Genomic DNA, 22,268 nt, shown 5'->3' with positions numbered 1-22,268 from the left:
CGAACGTGTTTTGGAAGGCATCGGTCACGTAAAAGTAACGCTATTAGCTGTTGGCCAGAACGACGCAACACGTGTAAGTTGGCGGTGTAACGTCTGCAAGTCTGCCATTTGTGTTCTTTTCTGGTGCTCTTCTGCTAGAGAACTGCAAATCCGGTGTCCCGAGTTGAAGTATGTGACAGCGTTTTTGATGGTGATGGATAATAATGTTTTTTTTATGTGTGCGTGCGTGCATGTAGTTTCCATTTGGCTGCTGCGAAGGGCTATGATGAATTGCTGGATATCTTTCTGTCAAACGGGGCGGACGCTGGGGCCACTGATGGGTCTGGTGAGCTTGTGTGCAGTCCCTCTGACGGAGATGAAAATTAAAGTAGTTCACTTTGTGTAGTTTGGCAAGCTTGTAAAGATTTATTATACCAGCAAATGGAATCTTTAACGATTTCCCGTCCTTAATTCACTGTTTATGCAATCTGTTGCCCATCGATATCCTGAGTTCACTTGTTATCTGTTACAAGTTTTAAAAACAACCCACTAAAAAATGTGCATGGGGTTGCTCATGGGAGAGTAAATTTTGTTTTCTTTCATTCCTTTGATACATTAACTCCGCTTTCATTAACTGGCTTCTTACGTGACGTGTCACGACATTGAACAATGTTTAAGTTAATATATATATGTTAAAAGGTAAAGGTGCAGCTCTGCTAATGTCTTGCTCACGCTGCTGCTGGCGGAAAGGGCCTCCACTAAGAGAGAGCTCCATAGGGAGGCCCTCTCAAGGGTATATCTTGGCTAACTCTTCTACACTGGCGGGATGTCTTGGAAGAGCTGGGCTTACCCACACTGCTGCAGGAGATCAAATCTAACTGACGGACCTCTAAGATCGCAAGCCCGGTGCGCTGGCCATTAACACCATGTTTGTACCCCCTGTGATGTTAAATATAAAATAAATAAGCAAAGGCTTTTGTTTAAAAAAATAATAACAACTGAAAACAGTCAACTCCAACCCCCTCCGCCTGTAATATGATGCGTTTATTTCCAGGTCGCACCGCATTGCATCTGGCGGCGAAAAATGGTCAAAGCCAATGCATGAGGCATCTCCTGCAGGCAAGCACCGCGTGTTGCAGTTGTAAACCGCCGATGGGCGCCCAAGTCACGCGGACACGTGCACAGAATACGTTTTATACCATAACACAAAAACACAACTAATGACCACTCCTGCTTTGGTAGACACAATATTGTGGGATTGTTTCGTGCCTCTGCGCGGATATGTTTTGTATCCGAGTGCACTGCAAGGGCACTCTGTCAAGTGCAAAGTTGATACCATGCGCAGAATACATGAGCAATCTTCCTTTGGTTGGACCAGTGTGTGCTAAAATAGGTACAAAATATATTAGACTATGAACAAAAGAGCACAGCGCATTATTGAGTTTAGTTACGGTTGCCCCTTGAGATGGCCGCGTGCCATATGTGCAGTGCTTGCAAGCATACACAGTTGTGTTTTTCTACATATGTATGTTATACATTTCCACGTGATAAGCCACTTCGTTGAGCTATCATTTGTGGCCAGATTACTTCTGAAAAATAACTATATCGCTCAGTGGGCCTTAACTGGTAAAATACAAATAGTATTCAAATATTTATCTCGTTTTGTACATTTTCCCCTTAACTTTAAATCTCATTGAATTAAAACATTATCAACGCTCGCTCACCCTTCCACTCACCATCTCACTAACTCTTACCCATCTAGTCACTGACTCTGCCACCCACTCAACCAACTCACCCGCTCGCCATCTCACTTACTCAGCCACCCATCCATCCACCCCTGCCTTTGAAACCACCCCCAGTGTGGAACGCCGCATACCCGCTGAAGGGGTGATCTGGCTGACACGTTCTTGATGCTTTCTGGCTTGTTTCCACAGTACAAAAGCCCCGTAAGCATTTTGGACCAAGCCGGGCGCACAGCTCTGCACTATGCAGGTGAGCAGCGTGAATGGGCTTGTGTCGAATGCTCCGTGAGCAGTTTCCCAAAGCCCCCCACAGCTTTGGCTGTGCACGGCCATTCACGTGGCGCCGTGGGCGAGCGAAACATTTCTCTTTACTCACTCACTCAGAATAAACCCTGCTTGTTGATGCCGTGTTATCTGACTCCAGCTGGGGTTATGGAAGCAAGCCTCCTCCCAGCCTTAATCCAAAGGATTTACATTTTGGTTCGTGGCAACACCATTTCCTGGCCGCGGAGAAGCAACACTAATCCATTTTCTCTTAAAAAGCACTGATGTTTATGGGCACAGAGGAAAAGCAATTCAATTAAAGATGCACAGATTAGCAAATTAGCAAAAGGAACCAATTTGAATGGAGATGGAAGGCGGTGGGTGGAATGTCGGTGTCAAGAAAAAAATACTTTCCTTTATTTTAACTTCATTACGGCCGAGCATTGAGTCGTCCAGATTGCGAGCATTGTTTTTTTTAGTTGACCGCGTTCGGCTTACGTGTTTGCGTGTCGCGTGTAGCGAGGACACGTTCACAGGCGACTGGCCGCTTTGTGTGCAATTGATTTGCGGTTGAGTTAATGGGGAGATGGCCATGGTGGGGTACAAGCCGTAGTGGCCATTGTGCAAATTAAGAGCACAATAATCCTTCCATCCCCGCCCCATGCGCACCCTCCCGCCCGTCGCCCCTCTGTTGCTCAGCGATGCCGATGAACGGCCCAATTGTTTGGGAGCTTGAACAGAGCCCGAGCGAGGGATGTGTGGAGCGGATGAAAATAGGGAGTGTGTGTGTATGCACCTATTCAGGAGGCCCCAAATCCATTCAGAAGCTGCAGATGGCAGCCCCAGCCCCTAGTTTGGCAGGAGTGGCTGCGTGGGAATTTGACTGTTCATAAGGCTTCCAGCTGCACCACTTTAATTAGCAGCGCAAAGAGCCGGACTTCGCGTATTTTTTTTCCAATTTGTATACGCCACCATCCCCTTTTGACTTCCTGAGCAGCAGTAGCATGTTTTTTTCTCATGCGATATTGCCATACTCTCGTGTGTGAGTGGACAACATACTCGAAGCTGAACTTGGTTAAAACTCTGCAATCACAAAATCCTTGCGCCGAGCAAGGATATTGTGCGATTTTTGCAACGCGCTCGTAAGATGATGGATTGGATGAAACGTGCCGTTACCAATAACGCCTCTTGTTGTGCTTCTGCCTTCCCCCGTTAGCCATACATGGAGACGTTGCCTCTGTGCAGCTCCTGTGCGACTACAAGGCTCCCGTTAATTCCCAGGATGCAGTACGTTCACCGTGCGGCGCACGCTATCCACTTCGACACGTTTGCACGCGAGCTTTCGCACCTACGGAGGTTTTACGGTCGACGTCAAAGACGTGAAATATTAATGCGAATGCGTGTTAGCTCTTGCTTTACGATCGCTTCACCGTTTCCCGATTGTGGGCTGGGAATTTTATAAACTCGGGCAGCGCAACGTTGACGCGTGCTGATGTGTCAGGCTGCCAGGTTATCAAAATTGTAATTGTAACCCTTGCGGCCTGACAGGCACACGTTGACATGCATCATTGATTGTAAGGATGCATTCCATTTTAATGGCTCGTGGCTGTTGAGCAACATTAAAACAGGTTGTACGCGTTAATAATGCAAAGCTCGTAGAACGACTCGCAGATATTCAATATCAGCCTCATTAAACTGCATCCATTTCCTCTCCGTGAGGCACAAACTCCGTGCGTAACTTGCACTTTAGCGACACCGGTGAATGGACGAGGCAATCTCACGATTTATTCTCCATCCGTTTGATGAATTGACACAATTCAGTGTCGCCATTTGATGCTCTTATTGAGAGAGATTTATATGTCTTGTTCATACGATCTCATTTGTGCTTCTCATTTGTAGTCTGTGCAGTCGGCCTCCATGGCATCATCTATCCTGTACGTGTAATTTGTTACCATCTGAACACTATGTCAGTGTGTATGTTCAACTTCTTTTGCACCGTACGCAGCCAACTGTGCTCATCGGAGGTGCGGGGGAAGGACAACAAACTAAACACAAATAGCAGTTCGAAAGAAATGAACTTTCAATCCAGATTGTACAGTATAGATGACACAAAGGGTAGCGTCATCTGCCTCGTAACCCCCCCCCCCTCCTTTGTTCCGTCTTCCTCGTTTTTTCTTTCTCCTTTGTTCTGTCTTTCTCGCTTGTTTCTGTCCCATTTGTTCAATCTCATACGTATATAATCCGTGCATAAGGAGCATGGTGTAAAATAACTGGTTCTTGCGCGTGCCCGATTAACTTTAGAACTTAACAATCGATTTCAATCGACAAATCTACGCATTGTCACACAGCTTGGCGGGGCACCTTAAGGAAACCTCGGGGGTTTATATATTTTTTAAATTCAGGCAGTTATCCAGTGCGAAGATCAAATGAATAGATACGCCTTATTACTTTCACAGTACATTCGTGACATTTAATTTGTCGTGAGAAAATTGACTGCATATTTTTTTTTAACCGCACCTCCGATTAGCACGGTCGGCTATGTACGGTGGGAAAGAAGTTCAACATACAATATAAACATTCCGTTTAAAGGCCTCACTGGTGGTTTGCCCTCTCTGTGCGCCCCCTCCCCCCCCCAACTCTACCCCACCCTCTCGACCCCCCTGCAAAGGATGGCTGTACTCCGCTGGCGCTGGCCGCCCGCATGTGCCATCCCGAAGTGTGCAGCCACCTCATAGAGTGCGGCGCCGAGGTCAATGGACGCGACAACCACAACAAGTGCGTGGGCGGGCCTGCCTGATCTTCTTTGCCTGTAGCTTAAAGGATCTTTGTGAGAGTGACATATGAACAGATTGATTTAAAAAAAAAAGCCCCCTCCATCATCGTCATTAATGCTGTCCTGTCGTCATCATCATGCTTTTTTGTATTTTCTTGTCGTGTTTAGTTTGTCCTTCCCCCGCATCTCCGATTAGCACGGTTGGCTATGTACGGTGCGAAAAAAGTTCAATATACATAATCAGCAGCCATGTCCTTTGCACTGCTGGATGAAGGCCGCCTCCTCATGACGCCACCATCCTTCGTGTTCCTGCGATGATGTTGCAATAAATCTTGCTCCCGCGCATGATTGATTTCTCATTGTGCCATCTCTGCGGTGGTCAAACTCCCAGGGGCATGCTGCCTGCTTTGCCGGGCAGTCTGTCCCGAGTCTCATCCACTGACTGCCAAGCCCCCATTCACCTTCTTGCGAACGGTCTATATGGTGACGGAGCAACATTTAGCAAGCTAACGTTTTTACTTTTTACGGCTCTTCATCGGAGCAGCAAAGAGAATGCTCAGAATAAGTCGGCGCTTGAAATATTGGCCTGTGTAATTGTTATGTTGGAAGGCAGGGATAATTATCACGGTGATTAGGTTTTATATTTTCAATGTTATTGTTATTGAGATCCCTGCTGCTCTACCAAATGAGCTTCATCCTCGCTGTCATAATTGGACATTCGGCTTCAATTTTGCTTCCAAAATTCAAAACGAGCTTCCTGTGCTGTAACGGATTGCCTGTGTCTTTGTGCGTGACTAATTAGCACATTTTTTCTGGAGAGTGACAATGGTGGTATTTTGTAATGTGAGACGAACTTTGACACATCAGTCTGACAGGCTGAATTGGCATCTTATTTATATTTGATGCCAAGAAGTCAGTGTAATGCTGAATTTGCACTCTTGAATAACCTATGCCTGGGTTATGAGGTAGTTTGTGTGCTTGTGCGATGATCTTGTATTTATGAACACGTGTGTGTGTGTGTACATTTGCGTTTGCATATGTGGGGAGCAATGTTGTAGGGGTGAACGCACTACGCTATGATCCCAGCGACCTGAGTTAATTTCTGAGTCATGGATCGCATCAACGGCAACTGGAATCTGAACCAGTACTGTTAGAATCTTAGCTGTACTTATCGTATGCTAGAAATGAATATTTTCGACCAGGCAACACACTGCGATTTACGCAATTGACCCGCACATTATATTTCGCGTTAATGGGTAATGCCGAGTTGTGTGCATCAATATTATTATGAATTCATAGTCGCCGCTCGGAAGGGATAAAATATTCCCCGCCCCTGTGTCTATGAACTTAAGCCGTGGTGGCGAGATGTCAACTACCTCGCCTGGTATACAGGAGTTTGTTGGTTCAATCCTGAACCTGAAACCTGTATATTTGGAGTTTTAATGTTTTCCCCTTGGTCGCGTGTATTTTTCTCTGGTGTTTCCCTCCACGTGTAGAAACATGCGTTTAGAGTATTTGACTGCTACAAATGTCCACATGATAAGCTACTTCGTTGAGCTATCATTTGTGGTTGAGTTGCTTTTGAAAAGAGCTATATAGCTCAGTGGGCCTTACCTGGTTAAAAAAAAAAAATGTAAGTTAGTTAATCAGTCATTATTAATCATTATCCTCATTACACTGAGAGGGACGAGGTGGGTGGGGGGGGTGGGGTGGGGAAATCTTCATTTGCGTGGCTTCTGCCACGTGCGCCCAGGACCCCGCTGATGGTGGCGTGCGAGCACGCGAGCTGTGACGCCGCCGAGGTGCTGCTGCGGAAGGGGGCGGACACGCGCGCCACCGACTCGCGGGGCCACGACGCGCTCCACCATGCCAAGCTGTCGGGGCACCCGGACATGCTGGCGCTGCTGCAGGGCGCCGCCGGCTTCCCTGCCGTCCCCGCCGCCGCACACGACCCCGGTGCGTCTCGCAAAAGCAGGGTTCCCGATTCGGCCGGCCAGATGTTTCTCGTTCAGACCCCTTCCACCGACCGACACCGCGCGACAAATTAAAAGTGTCGCGCGCACCCAAGCGTGCCAATTATTGTTGTTGTTTTGGCTCACTGGTAAGTAAAAAACACAAAAAAAATTTCACAAACCAAATAAATGTAGCAGGTACATGTGACGTTTCGTTAGAAACTACGTCGTCAAGCATCATCACATGTAGCATTCGTTTTTTTGTTAAATGCAAAAACACTCAAGGAAAAAATTGGCCAACTATCCCAAAGAGGGCTCCTCAGAATGAGTTTTTACGAACAGTGAGGCTCTCCTGATAAATTGTTAGATTATTATTTTGAATAATGCATAGCTGCCCCTCAAGATGGTGCCAGTTTTGGGGAGAATAAAAACCACTGGAGTAAAATAAGACCTAATGTTGAGCCAAGAGTGCCCTCTGGTGGTAAACGATGGAACTCAAACTCGACTGCAGCTGAATTATGCAGAAGTTCTGGCAATGTTCTGCACTGCCAAGACGTCAACACCATTGGGACCGGTATTCAGAGTGCCCGTGCAGCTGCCTTATAGAGTTGGTGGTCATTTAATACTGAATTTATTTTTAACAGGTGAGAAGTACAACGTGAAAGCTGTGCAGGTGAGAAAACGCTTGTGACTTCACCATTCCTGCTCATAATCCTTAATTGTTGATGTAAAAGCAATGTAATATTGAAACATTCTAGCACAGATAAAAAAATATATATTTTGTAATGGTTATCATAGCATCATATATAGTAGAACGCCTGCTCCTGCGTAGCTTTTCGCGGCTGTTTTGTACAGCTCTCCCGATGCGTTTTCCGGTCGCACCACATGTTTTTGGGCACGATGTCTGACGTTCCACTCCACGCACACTAGTTTATACAGCACGCGGTGCAACCTGAAAGCACGGTCGGAGGGCTGTAGTGAGTAGTTCCCCTCTCATCCGGCATCATCTCAAATTCTCAAGTCCCATGACCTTCGCCCACCCCCGCCTCATCGCGAACAACAGCACGGACATCATCACCAGTAGAGCCGAGCGGTCTGTGCCAGGCTGTGGTGTTTAACCCTCCGCTGCCGTGCAGGCCACAGGGAAGGACCGGAATGACCCTGGCAAGAAGCGGAAAGCCCCTGCTCCTCCTCCGTCCCTCAGTTCAGCCCAGGTTAATGCATGAGAGGGTGGACCGCACTCAAGTTATACATTCGTCAAATGAATGCATTATAAGGTTGCACTCATTACACACAAAATGCTTCCCACGAATGAACCACAATACCTTGCTGATCTCGTCAAGGAGCATACACCATCATCACACAAATTCCGGTCATTCCCGCAGCAGTGGCTTTTGGCTGGCCGTTGAACAAAGACGGTCACTGCATCACACGCTTTCAGATGCGCTTCTGCGGCCGTCTGGAACACTCTTCCAAAATCAGGAAGCCACTGGAGCTATATGCTTTTAAATCTAGATTGAAAACGATTTTCTTTAGAAATTCTTTTTTAAGTTTAGATTTTTGTCCTTCCCCCACACCTCCGATTAGCACGGTTGGCTTTGTACGGAGCGAAAGAAGTTAAACTTACATCTATACACGCATGTGACAGAAATAAGTGCACACACTGTAATAATCTTATATTAGTAATGATAATATTGGACATCCACACAGATGGTGAATTGAAGGCATGAAGGAGGACTTAAAATAGAAAAACAGAGGCATACAGGAAGCAATCGCAATGACTAGAGAAAGGAAGAGGTGGGAGAAATTTGACCAGCCTCATCGTCAGCCAACGTCTGACAACAGACGAGAAGAGAGAGAACGACGGAGAATAATAGTTTACAGCTGTTGGTCAATCCACTTACGAATGAAGGCCACCCCACATCACACCCGTCATTAATCATACTTCACCATGCTGGTCAGTGCGGATTGGTGAAGTGTCCTGGGGGTGGGGACTGGGTCAGATGTCACTGCTGATTGACGTTGGTCCATCGCCGGAAGTCAAACTCAGGCCGTAGGAATAATGGCGCAGGGTGTTGGCCACCTCTACACCCCAACACAAAGTAAATAGTGAAGCGGAAGAAGTGTTTGAAAAACCCCTTAAAGCCGGATATGTGCACTCTATGTTAAGAGCTTGTAGGCTTAATTGCTTTGCGTGTGTGTGTTGTTTTCAGAGTGTCGGCAGCAGTTTGTCGTCACCCGGCAGCGAAAACATCAGCTTTAGCTCCCCGATGTCGGGGAACACGTCCGGGGCTTTCTACACCCCACAGGCTACCGAACGACAGTCCCTCCAGGTAACAGATTCATCGTGTATGGCTGAATAGGTTTTTTACAGTTCTGTAAAGCTCTCCAATGTGTTTTGAGTTGTACTGCACGTTGTTTGGCACGATGTCTGACGTTTCGCCGCACATTCTGGGAGCTTCGGTTTACCAATTTTCATTCATTTGTGTACTTAGACTAGTATTATTCACACGCACACACTCTGTGTGTACTGAATATTCAGCTATGGACACAACCCGGAACCACGTTGGAAAGATTTTGTGGATCATCATGGGAGAGAGGGCAGTGGTGGACAATTGGATTATGCGTGTGTGTGAGAGAGGAGGTTATTAATTAATTCGTTCATTCGTGTAATTGATATAAGGCCAGGTGAGAGCCCATTGAGACTCAACATCCCTTGTCAAAAGGTGACTGGGGTAAAACACACTGATACAGTAATTGTGATAAAAGGTCAATAGCAATCCTGTAAAAACCGTAAAAGACATTCAAACTGGTCATCATAAAATATAAAAATGTAATTCTCATCAGGCCCCCCAACTCTGTCTCTCTGGCCTCTCTCTGCATGTGCTATACAGAAGGTCCATAGCCCATATCGTCACACGTTATGTGCTAACCTTGCAAATTGCACCTCCGATTAGCATGGTTGGCTACGTACGGTGCGAAAGAAGTTCAACATGCATAGTTCAAAGTGCTTGGGAAAACGGTCTGACGGTCGGCTGCCACAATGCGGTCTGTCTCTGTCGTGGCTTTGGCTGGCGTGCGTCAGGCCCTGCACGACGACAACAGCCTTCTGCAGACGGAACTGGCTCAGCTCCGCAAGGAGCACCGCGCACTGCTGGACAAGACGCACGGGCTCGAGACGCAGCTCACCAACCGCAGCTTGGAGATCCGCGAGGTGGGCGCTCCGCATGCATGCAGCCTCGGGCCCATTTGGACGCCACGGTGGCGAGATGTTAACTATCTCGCCTGGCATGCACGAGGTCGTGGGTTCGATCCCGACCCTGGCGCCTGCATATTTGGAGTTTGGTTGCATGTTCTGGCGTGGATGGTTGTGTGGATTTTTATCCGGGTCCTGCGGTTTTTCTTTCCACATTTGGCTGCTATAAATTTCCAGTTGATAAGCCACTTCATTCAGCTATCATTTGTGGCCAGGTCACTTCTGAAAAAAAGCTATATAGCTCAGTGGGCCTTACCTGGTAAAATAAAAATAGTTTACTTTAGTGGACTCACTACTTAAAATGTGAACGAATCATAATTTATGAATTCTCACGCACATGATCCAATGCGTTGCATGTGTTGTGAACGAAACAGTTGACGTTAATCGATGACTCGATACAATACGTGTGCGCCTAGTGACGAAGTTGCCATCAAAATCATCTGTAGAGTGGCACAAACGGCTCAAGGCGCGCTTGTTTTCCTGTTCACATTTACACAGAGGCAAGCAGCGGATAAACAGAGGAAGGCTGAGCTCAACAACGAAGTAAGGAAACACGTGGATCCACTAACACACGATGATTTAAAATAATATAGACCCACCCCTTCATTTAATGGTGCGATACAAACAATCATCTTCACGAACCTGCTTCCGCTCCTCCCTTAGAACGCATCTCTTCTCCCCTAGCCCATCCTACTGCTATTCTCTGCCCCAGCCCCCCAGCTACGACCAAGCCTACTCCAACCCCTATCACTACCCACGAACCCCTATCACTACCCCATCCCCTATCACTACCCCATCCCCTATCACTACCCCAACCTTAACCTCTTCTTAACTACTCCTGCCTGTTCTCAAAACTGGCACCATAACTACACCGCCACTTTTTATTACGACCCCACTCTTTATCTCAACCACCATCATCTTATGTACAATTTTATAGTTGCTGTATAGCGCCTTGGAATAAGGCGCTACATATATAAATCTCTATAAGATAAGCTAAGATTCGACGTGGCATTTCTATCAGACGTTTGCGGGAAGAATAGAGCACGTGGGTTTTTCTCTGTGTCAGGTCGCTCAGCTGAAGAGCAAGCTGGGGGAAAAAGAAGAGGCCATGTGGGTGATCGTTGAAGAAATCAAAAAGCTCAAGAAGGCTGTTGACACGTCAGCGGTAAGATTTTGACGACTGGTATCCAATACTAACCTTTGGAGCAACGTCATCATCATCATCATCGTCGTCATCATCGATAACACCTTAATATATAGAGGACCACAGAGCTTGGGGTGGAAGTTGGCACCGGCTCACCTCCTGGCTGCGTTTTCCACTTGTCTGTGGTTCATCCTCGTGGTCCTGAATCATTCTCCGTCTTGGAGAGTGAGCGAGTACTGTGCGGCAGCACGTTACAATTTGAAATTATTATTTGTCTGTGATCAATCTACAAAAAATTGCCATGACATTTAAATTAATTCCGCAATAATATACAGCGATTTAGCTCCACCGCTCGAGTCTTTACGTATACGGTCATTCAGAGTAATAATCCAGTTAGATTATGAGGTAAAGTCACGTAGATAGAAAAATAATAAATAAAGTGAATTAAAATAATAAAAAAATAATAGAAACACTCATGTAGACCATAGCTTGGTTCTTAATCGGAGTGAGTGTACTGGAAATCTATAATGTGGACTGTAGCCTGGTTATTAACCTCGGTGAGCGGTCTGGAAGTCAATAATGTAGACTTTAGCCTGATTTTAAGCTGGTGAGCGTACTGGCAGTCTAATGTAGACTGTAGCCTGGTTCTTAACCTTGGTGAGTGTACTGGCAGTCTATAATGTAAACTGTAGGCTGATTTTAAGCTCGTGAGCGTACTGGCAGTCTATAATGCAGAATGTAGCCTGGTTCTTAACCCGAGTGAGCGCACTGGCACTCTATAATGTAGACTTATTCTGGTTCTTTCAGTAATAATTGATGCTCGAGAGGGTTAATATTATTTTAAGTCAATAAAAATGGAACAGAAAAAGCACACTTATGGGCTGCGTTGTGATTTGGGTGCTGGCACCGTGTGATCAGGTCGACGCCAGTGGAGTTAAGAGAGATTGGGAGGATGAAGAGGACATCATGATCAGCGGTGAGCTCACGGCTACAACATTTACCCGTATAAACCAATTATATAGAGATGCTACGTCAGCAATGGTGCACAAGCATGGTTAAAAATACAACTCGGCACATTAGTCAATAATACTACCGCCTTAAAAGGAAAAACATATATATATAAGGGTGACATTTCAAGCAATGGCCCTTCTACATAGCACATAAAATTGCTATGAAATGTCACCTATTATATACTTTTTTGCCTTTTAAGGCAGTGTTATACCTGTGTAAAGGTTTACTGCATGCATGGTTGGTGGTAAATATTAGATTTCAAAATCAATGGGTTTTTGCCATCGTGGTGCGGGTGTACAATCCTCAGTGGGCTATACATTTTTTTAATCAGTCGCACATATATAAATAGAAACAAGAAAGTAGGAGGCATCACGTTGACCGATTTGAACAGTAAGTGGGCGGGGGCAGGACAAGTTGTTGGTCGAGACTAATAACAGAGTTGCAGCCAAAGGAGGGAAAACTCCTGAGAGATTACCCACCATGGAGATGGAGCGATGAAATCAGCTCTTATGATAGATTGTCGTATTTCAGGGCAATGAGACATGGTCGATGGCTTGCCAGAGGTCTTCATCTAGTGGATAGTGGTTGCATGGATATTTCTCCATGTCCTCAGGTTTTTCCTTCCATTATTGGCTGCTTTAAATTTCCACGTGATAAGCCACTTCGTTGAGCTATCATTTGTGGTCTGGTCGCCACTGAAAAAGAGCTATATAGCGCTGGGCCTTACCTGGCAAAATAAAAATAGTTTGCTTTAGTTTAATGGCTGATGATGAAGACAATGCTTACGCAAAACCTTCACATGAAACTAACTTCCGTGTTTATGAATTTATATTTTTGGTAAAAGATTCAGGAAGGGAGATGGCGGGGCTGGAGGAGAAGGCACGGAATCTGATCTCAGCGCTGCACGCCGAGGTCACCATGCTGAGCCTGCGAAATCGCGACCTCAATGTCCGCCTGCAGGTGAGCCACACGGAGCTCCAGGGGCCTGGCCATAGATGGATGGGGCGAGGCAAGCCCCCTCATATAGCTCACGCGAGGGGGATGAGCTCTTCACAGGGCTCTACGCTCACGGTGGCGAGAGGGGCGCCTGGTATACAAGAGGTCGTGGGTTCGATCCCGACCCTTGACGCCTGCTGTATATTTGGAGTTTGCATGTTTTCCCTGGAGTAGCGTGGATTTTTCTCTGGGTCCTCCAGTTTTTTCCTCCATATTTATAAACATGCGTTGGGTTTGCTGTCATGTGTGGCCAGGATAATACTGAAAAAGAACTATATATCTCAGTAGTCCTTCTCTGGTAAAATACAAAGTTTGTAGTTTTAGTTTAGTTTGTCTATTCAAACTTTCACAGAGCAGCGCAACCCCCCTATGCTAGAGAACATCCTTCAGAGGGGAATATCACAAAGCTACTTCTGAGATCCATCCCAGTCACCTAACCCATTGGGTATGCATGTCCTCTTCCAAAAAGAATAATGACCATCGCATGATGGTAAAACCCAATATCTTTAACTTTCAGAGATGGAATTGAGCCAATTTTAATGCAGAACCAAGTTTCATGCGACTTTATTTTTGTACAGTTATTGACACCCGGGCTGAGACGAGCAACTCACTAAACTTGAAAACGAGCTTTAATCATAGGCAGCTGCTTCGATTTGAACCAGGATCTCAGCATTGCAGGCTCTGCTCCATTGACCTCTTAGCCACCCGGCCTCCTCGCATATTTTAATTGATGTACACAGGTGTCACACAGTATATGTATATATTTTTAAGAACCTGCTGCCAGAATGTTGACGATGGTCTGATGGTCTTCTCCCTTCCGCCGCCATTCCCTTTGTCGTCTGTGCAGAGGACTGAGGCGGACCTGGGTCACCTTACCAAGGACTGCGTGCCCCTGCAGCAGCACCTGAGCTTGGCGTCGGAGCTGGAGCACTCGCGCCTCGAGCTCTCGGACCTGCGCAGCCAGATCGCCGACCCCGCGGGCCCCGCGTCGCCCGGTGCTGGCGCGGTGCCGCTAGCTGCGTACGAGGGCCTGAAGCGCGACTCGGAGCGCCAGATCCGCCAGCTGCAGGAGGACCTGGAAAAGGTGCTGCAGAGGACGCGGGACTCCGACAACAAGATGCGTCGCCTGCAGCAGCAACTGCTGTCGCTGCCGCTGGGAGGCGGCGCGGCAGGGCCTGGACCTGGAAGCATCGGGGCGCTGTTTGCGGCCGACGCCGAGAAGGACGCGCAGCTGCAGCATGCGCAGAAGCGCACCGGCGAGCTCGAGCGGCAGCTCAAGGAGGTCGCGTCCAAGTACGAGGCGTCGGCGGCCAGCGTGAGCCGCCTGCAGTCCGAGGTGAAGGCAATGAACCGTGCCGTCAACCAGGAGCTGGTGGAGGAGCTGAAGCGCACGTACGGCACCAAGGTGGCCGAGCTGGAGAAGCGCCTTGCGCTCGCTCAGGCACTGCGGCAGGAGGCGGACAAGAAGGTTGACGATATGAAGAGGTCCCTCGAGCAACGGGTGCGGGAAATGGAAAATCAGATCGCTTCCTCCCGCTCTTCCCAGAAGGGTGCGGAAGGGCTCGTTGACAAGATTAAAGTGTCTTATGAGCAGCAGATAAGGGACTTGGAGAGCCAGCTGCTGGCGGCACGGGCGTCTTGCAGGACGGCCGAGGAACGTGCCACAGAGCTCCAAAATCTGCTTGAGGACTCGCAGAGAGCCCTTCCCGAGACGGTGCCTCTTCGGCAGTACGAGGAGCTGGAGACGTCGTTCAACCTGTCGCTGGAGGAGACGAGCGAGAGGCTCGCAGGGCTCACGGAGCAGTACAACGCGGCTCAGGACGAGATCGGCGGCCTCCGCCATGAGCTCGCCGGCCTGCGGAGCTGCAGCGTGAATCGGCAAGAGCACGAGGCCGCAAAAGCCGCGACGCGGGCTACGCTCGATGACCTCGATCGGCAGCTCGCCGAAATTTCTTCCAGGCATTCCGTGGCGGAGAAGGCAAGGAAAGCTCTAAGCGCGACCGTGGAGCAGCAGAGAATGGAGCTGTCCACAATGACCGACAAGTTTACCGAGTCCGAGAAGGTAAAGACAGTACTCAAAGTGGAACTCGACGCGAAGAGGAAGGAGGCGGCTGACTTGTCGAATAAGCTTTCCGAGGCTAAGAACAGCAAGTCGAGCCTGGCCTCTGAGCTCGAGGCAAAGAATAAGGCGGTGGCTTCGATGGTAGCCAAACATTCAGACATGGAGACAGCGCTGGCTGCTCATAGATCTCAGATTGAAAATCTGCAGAAGAAATTGGCTGAAGCGACAGAGAAGCGCTCCGTATCGGAAACAAAACTCACCGAGATAAGCCTGAAGGCCCAGAATTTGGAGAGCAACAAGTCTGAAATGGTGCCGAAGAGTGTGTACGAGCAAGAGATGGCTCTGCTTCAGGAGGAAACCATGATGCTGAGCAGGCAGATTTCGGAAATGTCCAGGAGGGTCGTGGAACTGGAGGATGAAAAGAAGGAGGTGGATGCCAGATTGTCACAAAAGCTGAGCGCGCTGTCGGAGCTGGAGGCGAAATATTCAGAATCGCAAGCGGAGGTCAGCAGGGTAAATGGAATGCTGCGAAGTGCTCAGGCTGAGCTCACGGACTCGGTCCCCTTACAGAAGCATAAAGAATTAACGGCGTCACTGCAGGGGGAGATTCATGATATTAACCAGCAGCTTGGCGAAACAGAGCACAAGTACATGGAGGCCGACAAGGTGAGGGCAGCACTGCAGAAAAACGTCAAGGAGATGAGCAATACCGTTGAAGAACTGAGGTCTAAGAACAATCAATTTCAGAATGAACTCAGTAGGTTACGAACAGAGCACACTTCACTGCAGACCACTATTGGCGATCTCAGGAGTAAACAAGAACAATTTGAAGAATATAACAAGGAAATGGATGAGCTAAAGGCTCTTTTAGCCCAGAAAGGTTCTGAACTTTTGGCATGGAAGAATAAAAACGAGGTGACCCAAAACGAGCTGGCGCGACTGCAGCAGGAGTCCACTGGTGCAGTGGCTGCCACCAAAGACCTTGAGTGTCGCTTGGAAAACGCCCTGCGCAACCTCGCCGAGACGGAGCGGGCCAGGACGTCCCTGCAGGGCTCGTTGGAAGGCGCCGACGCGCAGCTGGCAGAGGCGAAGAAAAATCTGTCGTCGGTGCAGAACCACGTGGAACAGCTGAAGCAGGAACTGGCCAACAGGGACGTGATCCTGCAGCAGAGCACCTCTCCCCAGCGGCACTTGGAGCTGCAGGCCCTGTCCAAGTTGAGCGTGGCTCAGCTGCAGGGTCGCGTTGCAGAGATGATGCAGGCGCAGGAGCATTCCGACAAAGCGCTGGCGGAGGCGCTCGGGGAGAAGAACCGAGTGCTGAAAGAGCACGGCCAGTTGGAGAGGGCCGGCAAAGAGCTGCAGAACCAGCTCACCAAACTCACGGAGGAGGTGAAGGTTTCAGAAGGTCGAATGAAAGAGATGCAGAGGCAGGTTGCCGAGCTGCAGAATGAAAATTCTGCCCTGGAGGTGTCTGTCGGAGAAGTGAATGAAAAGCTGAGGGAGAGGGAGCGGAGTATGGAAATCATGGAGAATTCTCTGCAGCACAGCATCCAAGCGACGCACGTGCACCAGGAGGCCGAGGCTAAGCTGCAGTCCGAGCTCATGCAGCAGATGGCTCCGATGGCGGAGCAAGAAAAGATGGTGCTATCGCTGCAAGAAGCAATAAAAGGTCTCGGGAAAGACGCCGTTAAACTCAACGCACAGTGCAAAGCGGCGGAAGAAAAATCCAAAATCCTGGAGGCGACTGTGGCCAACCAGAAGAAGGAGATGGAGACGTTGATTGAGAAATGCGGGTCAGAGTATGTGCCTATTGAAAAGTACGTGGAGCTGGAAAGCGCGTTCAACGAGAGGGTGTCGGAGATGATGGGGAAGCACGGCGAGGTGATGGAGACCGCGCAGAGGCTGCAGAAGGAGGTGGCGGGTTGGGTGCAGAAGCACGCGGCGCTGACGGAGCAGCATGTTGGGACCAAGGAGCAGCTGGAGAAGGTGACGCGAAAGTTGGAGCGGGGATCGACGAATGTGGAGAAAGGCATTGTGGAGAAGGATAATGAAATTCAGAGGTTGAGGGGTGAAGTTGAAAAGTTGAAAGCCACGATGGAGAAGGAAACTGTGTCCGTTGAGGCGTTTAAAGAAATGAGATTTCAAAAAGAGGCTGAGATCATGGCATTGTGTGAGCAATTGGAGGCCTTAAACAAGAAGCACAAAGAGATTCAGTCTCTGGAGAAGATGGAGCAACGGATGGCGTCCGACGAGAGGCATTTGGAACTGGAAGCCGAGGTTCTTTCGCTGACGCAGCAGCTGGAGGAACTGCGAAACAAGTATGAGGAATCACAACTCGAGTTTTCAAGATATCGATCGGAGGCTGACGGAGCACAAGACGAGAGGGAAGTGGCAGACTCCAAGGCAGGGGACCTGCAAAAGCACCTCTCTAACCTTAAGCAGAAGCTGGACGAGGCCAGCAGGGTAATCAAAGAGCTGCAACAACGTTTGGATAAATCAGCTGCGCTGATGAAACAAAAGGATTTCAAGGTAATATTCAGGGGTGGAAAAACCCCCCGTGTAATATTCACATGTAATGATTTTTTTTCTTGTTGTCATTGATGTCCAGGCTTTAGGCGCGTCGACTTGCTGTGATTTTTGGAAACTAATCTTGAACGACTGCCCGAATTCCAAACTAAACACCATTCCCAGCAGTGCTGACTCAAGTGCTCTCTACAGACACAAAATGAGCCCCCCCCGGGCCACCCTGGGCCACCCACCTCTATAAATGAATCCTGGCGACCGTTGTTTTGTGCACACAGCTCGCGGGGCTTCAGGAGGAGGTGGGGACCCTGCGGCAGGCTCTCAACAGCCTGTCGCAGCTGCCGTACGCCACGAGTGGCGGCGGCGGCGGCGGCGGCAACAAGCGAGCGAGCCAGCAGCTCGACGTCCTGCAGAGTCAGGTCAAGCGCCTACAGCAGCAGCTCGCCGTGAGTCTCTTGGCTTCTACCTCTTCACCCGCCCCCCTTCCTCGCCCACACGCCCCCCCCCCACCCACCCGCCTCCCGCCATCAGAATGAACGCTAAAAAGAGATTCGACTCTGATTTTTTTTTGGGGAGCTTTTGGGACGTCCCTTGATGTTACGTAGTCTGTTGAATCGACTTGAAAGTGTTGCTTTGAGAGAAATAGGAGAACATTCAAACGTGTCTTGGTCATTTTTGACAGCGTATGTGAAATTTACTGTTCCGTGTTAAACCATAGCCGGTGCTTCGATTTATATCGGATCTGCGCCGAATCGCACGTATTTATTATTTACGCTACGTTTCACCTTGACTGTAAACAACAAAAAATCAACACAACTGACTTCACAACACAAGGCCCGCTTCTTTCAGTGATTTGTTGTTGGACCTGTTTATGATAGATATTTGTTTTCAGTGTCACTGTTTGAAGGATTTTTTCAAATCACGGTTTGTGTTGTTATACTGAAACTCTGATATGTACTTTATATGGTTTTTCTGGGGGTTTCCCACCCCCACCCCCACCCCCACCCCACCCCCCATCCCCCAGGAGGCTGACAAGCAGCACAAGGACGTGGTGTCCGTGTACCGTACCCACCTGCTCTGCGCCGTGCAGGTCTGTACCTGTGTCAATAACTTGCCCCCCCATTCTCCCCCTCTCTTTCCTCCCCATCCCTAGCCATTTCTCCCCCCCCCCCACCGTACCCTTTGGCCCTTTATGTTAGTTACCTTTCTCCTCATCCTTCCCTCCCTGTACGAACTTCCACGCTCTTGCTCACGGTCCCCACGTGAGTGGGGCGTTGAGCCCAAATCTCCCCCCCATCTTCTTTAAACCCCTGGAGCACCAAGCCTGGGATTTTGTCCACAGAGTTTCTGTCCCCCCCCCCCCTCCTTGCATCGCAGTCGGTGATTTGTACTCGCATTGAGTTGGAATAAAAACAATAGCTAAAAAACTTTCCCCCCCCCCCCAATTATTGCTCAAGCAAGATTTTGATCGCAGACTTGTTAATTTCTTTATTTTTGCGTGTTAAGCCGATTTTGGTTTCAATGCGCGATGGGACTCTGAGCAAGCTCTCAACATTTTCATAAGGGTTCTTGAGCCTGTGGGTAAAATTATATCTAGCGTGGAAGGCTACACAGACAATCTTATACAGGGGAAACGGTAACGCTGAAGGGTCCGCATATTTGTGCCATCTCCTGGCCAATTCGCAGCGCAGAGGCTTTTGGTAATTTGACAATATTTGTGTGATCCCTCAAGCCTTGCCACCACAATGTTGGATCACAAGTGGGCATTACACATGCCCATAAATCCATGGGTAATGCACACCGCAATATTGCATATATTTCGTAATTGGACGATTGGATTATATTGGAGATGGATTGATGGGATTAGCTCATGCGCATGAGCGAAGTGGAACGTGGCATCGCTAGAGCGCGACAGATGGCGACGGTATTGGGGGGCGCGCCATCCAGAAGTGGATAGATGATCGCGAATGATGATGGCGATGATGATAATCCCCCAAAGCAATGTTCATATTGTAATTAATGGTCGTCATTTAAACTCATCTCTGTGACCACAGGGCCAAATGGACGAGGACATCCAGTCGACCCTCCTGCACATCCTCAAGATGCACAAGGCGAAGGAACCGCTCCGTTGACGCCGCGTTAGTTCCTGTCCCGCGCTGCCACCGCCGCGCAGAAGAACGCCATCACAGGATGGACGTGCACACTACTCTTTCGTTCCTGCTTAAACACATTGACGGGATACGTAGTATGTATGTTCACTGGGCTCTCGGTAAACCGCGCTCGCACGCGCACACACGCGCGCTCGTTAATTTATTTTTTAACCGTGTCTGCAGGACGAACTCGATTTTGTGAAACTGTTTATCGGATCGTCCCTTTGCTGCACTGTCCCTGCTCGTTACCATATCTTCCCAGCCACCCTCCCTCGTGCTCCCCCTTCAACCCTGTGGCCCTCCTTGAATCTTTCACGTTTCAGTGAGGGCCTTAACTCCCCTCCCCCCCCCAGCCCTACCAACAAGCGTGGTTAATCAAGAGTCTACTGCATACACACTTACGAGTGTTTGTGATATGCATTGGTCTAAAAAGATTCCATTACGTGCGGCGTAAGCTAACATCAAATGTCTGTATTTTTGATTCATGTGTTTGTGTGCGTGGACTAAGATTTGGTGATATTTTCCTCCCCTCTTTTGTCGATGCTCTCCCCTTCTGTTGGCTTCAGTAAGTGAAGTCCGCAGCGGCATTGGGCGCGATTAGCACGACATTTGAAAGTATTCAGCTGATGCAGTCCCCTTACAATGATTAAAATAAACAGAGTTGTGGCCTTGCACTGGGGAACCATAAATACGTCGAACCACTTTAGAGATAGCGCCATCAGCACCAACGAAACAAAACGTAATTGCTGTTTGTTTATACTACGAGACGGGAGACATTTTCTGTCCAGGCCTAAATTTGAAAATCATATTTTAAAAATGCTTCCTTGCTACAAAGTGCAACCGACAACCCAACCCAACACCTTGCCAAATAGTAAGAGGACATCGCTGTAGATTCAGCATCATAAATTGCCTTGCGTGTTTCGTAACGGGGACACGAGACTCTCCGACGCATGCACGTGTGTTCGTGTGTGTACGTGCGTACGTGTGCAACTCTATTTTTCAGATTTTTTGATACTGATGTATAAGTGCTACTTGGCTGGCCAAGTACTTGGCATACTTATCATGCTCGAACTTTTCATGAGCTAATGTGAATTTTCGTAAAAACTTGGACAATGAAACTGCTTCTTATTCAAGGTACTAGTTATGTTGGCTAGAAACTTTATTTCATAGTATTTTTTTCTCTTTTGCCTCCTGTTAGTGATTGCGGAAATGGATATTTTGCTGTGGTGCGGTAGTGTTTCTTTAGAGAGTATAGTGATATTTTTTGATGTACCATTCTGTCAGCTTGGCTTTTTGTGCAGGCCATTTCAAGCTTAAAAAAAACATGCCATTTGCTACAGGCTGACACTATTTATACTTGCTTGATGATGTTTTTTTGGGGTGCGTATTTGTAAAATTAGAAATGTTAAAATAAAATGATATGTTGCATATGGTTGGTGTCATAACGGGTTACCTCTGTGCCGTGTTATTTTTTTTATTCAACATTGTCACATCACACTGTGCTGTATTACAAAAAAAGTTTGGCTGGCTAGCCACTCGCCACCCAGCACCGGCAACATGGGTGTGGGGTCGTGAGAGAGGGGAGGCAACGTTTAAAATGTCAGTATTTCACTTTAGGTGGCCTAACTTTTGCGGTTCCAATTTCCTTACATGGCCGAAAACGATTTGAAATGAGAGGGTTATCAAATATATTACTTTGCCATATAAATACAGAGGTACAGCTAGCGTGTTACTTTCTTAAGTGGTACCAATTTATGCTCTCACCCATAGACTACTGAGGTTAAAGGTTACAGCCAATTTACCTAGGTTATCGTAGAAGCCTGCAAGTTGAGCTCAAGATAAATACGAACTAAATTCAAGTACACATTTTATTAAACAATATCCGGACAAATTTTGATATAAAGCTTTCGTGACTGCAGGGATTCATTTTCTTGGTTCTTTCGGTAAAGTCACGTGACTTTACCAAAAGAACCAAGAATATAATATCCGGACAGATATATAAAGGTGGCTTATATGTAGTAATCTACGACCTTTAGACTATAAATTCATATTGTCCTAACTTTGTTAATTACAAAACGCTGACTCCAATCCTAACCCAAGTCGGTCGCTGGTCAGATCACCAATAAGACCACGAGGTGATGGTGACAACATGGGGAATCCTGGCGGTGGCGTGACAAACAGCTGCACATTATTAATTGAAGGTCAAAGGCCGTACTTAGTTCATCATTGTCATAGGTGAACGAGCTAGCCCTTACTAGACTGACAAAAATGATGAAAGTCCTGTAACTCAAAAATGATTTGTTACGTGTACACGGATGTCCATGGGTCACATTCCGTAACAGGGTTCTTGACATTGCTCACTCCACAGTGTAATTCTCTTCTAAGGCTGTTCTCAGTGTTGCCTAAGGTGAGTGTA

General features: G+C 47.9%; 1 protein-coding gene across 4 annotated transcripts in view; it reads left to right on the top strand.

Annotated features, from left to right (window-relative positions):
• The window catches only part of UACA (uveal autoantigen with coiled-coil domains and ankyrin repeats), a 73,994-nt gene extending 52,710 nt beyond the window's left edge, over positions 1-21,284 (top strand). For 3 of the 4 annotated variants that reach the window (XM_032949280.2, XM_032949285.2, XM_032949273.2), the window contains 18 exons: positions 237-325; positions 1,034-1,098; positions 1,914-1,971; positions 3,202-3,272; positions 4,654-4,760; positions 6,512-6,714; positions 7,355-7,383; positions 7,847-7,924; positions 8,924-9,043; positions 9,796-9,924; positions 10,465-10,509; positions 11,033-11,131; positions 12,029-12,086; positions 12,966-13,081; positions 13,965-17,708; positions 17,981-18,148; positions 18,727-18,792; positions 19,757-21,284. In XM_032949280.2, coding sequence (XP_032805171.2) covers positions 237-325; positions 1,034-1,098; positions 1,914-1,971; positions 3,202-3,272; positions 4,654-4,760; positions 6,512-6,714; positions 7,355-7,383; positions 7,847-7,924; positions 8,924-9,043; positions 9,796-9,924; positions 10,465-10,509; positions 11,033-11,131; positions 12,029-12,086; positions 12,966-13,081; positions 13,965-17,708; positions 17,981-18,148; positions 18,727-18,792; positions 19,757-19,834 — 5,323 coding nt within the window. In that variant the 3' untranslated portion in view covers positions 19,835-21,284. The remainder of the gene's footprint in view (positions 1-236; positions 326-1,033; positions 1,099-1,913; positions 1,972-3,201; positions 3,273-4,653; positions 4,761-6,511; positions 6,715-7,354; positions 7,384-7,846; positions 7,925-8,923; positions 9,044-9,795; positions 9,925-10,464; positions 10,510-11,032; positions 11,132-12,028; positions 12,087-12,965; positions 13,082-13,964; positions 17,709-17,980; positions 18,149-18,726; positions 18,793-19,756) is intronic. The other variant, XM_032949295.2, reaches the window with a different exon arrangement.
• The last annotated feature ends 984 nt before the right edge of the window (positions 21,285-22,268 follow it).

Source organism: Petromyzon marinus, chromosome 1 (assembly GCF_048934315.1).
Source record: "Petromyzon marinus isolate PM22_M1 ecotype Great Lakes invasive population chromosome 1, UKy_Petmar_22M1.pri1.0, whole genome shotgun sequence".
Classification (NCBI taxonomy): domain Eukaryota; kingdom Metazoa; phylum Chordata; class Hyperoartia; order Petromyzontiformes; family Petromyzontidae; genus Petromyzon; species Petromyzon marinus.
This window is presented reverse-complemented; position numbering and strand designations above follow the sequence as displayed.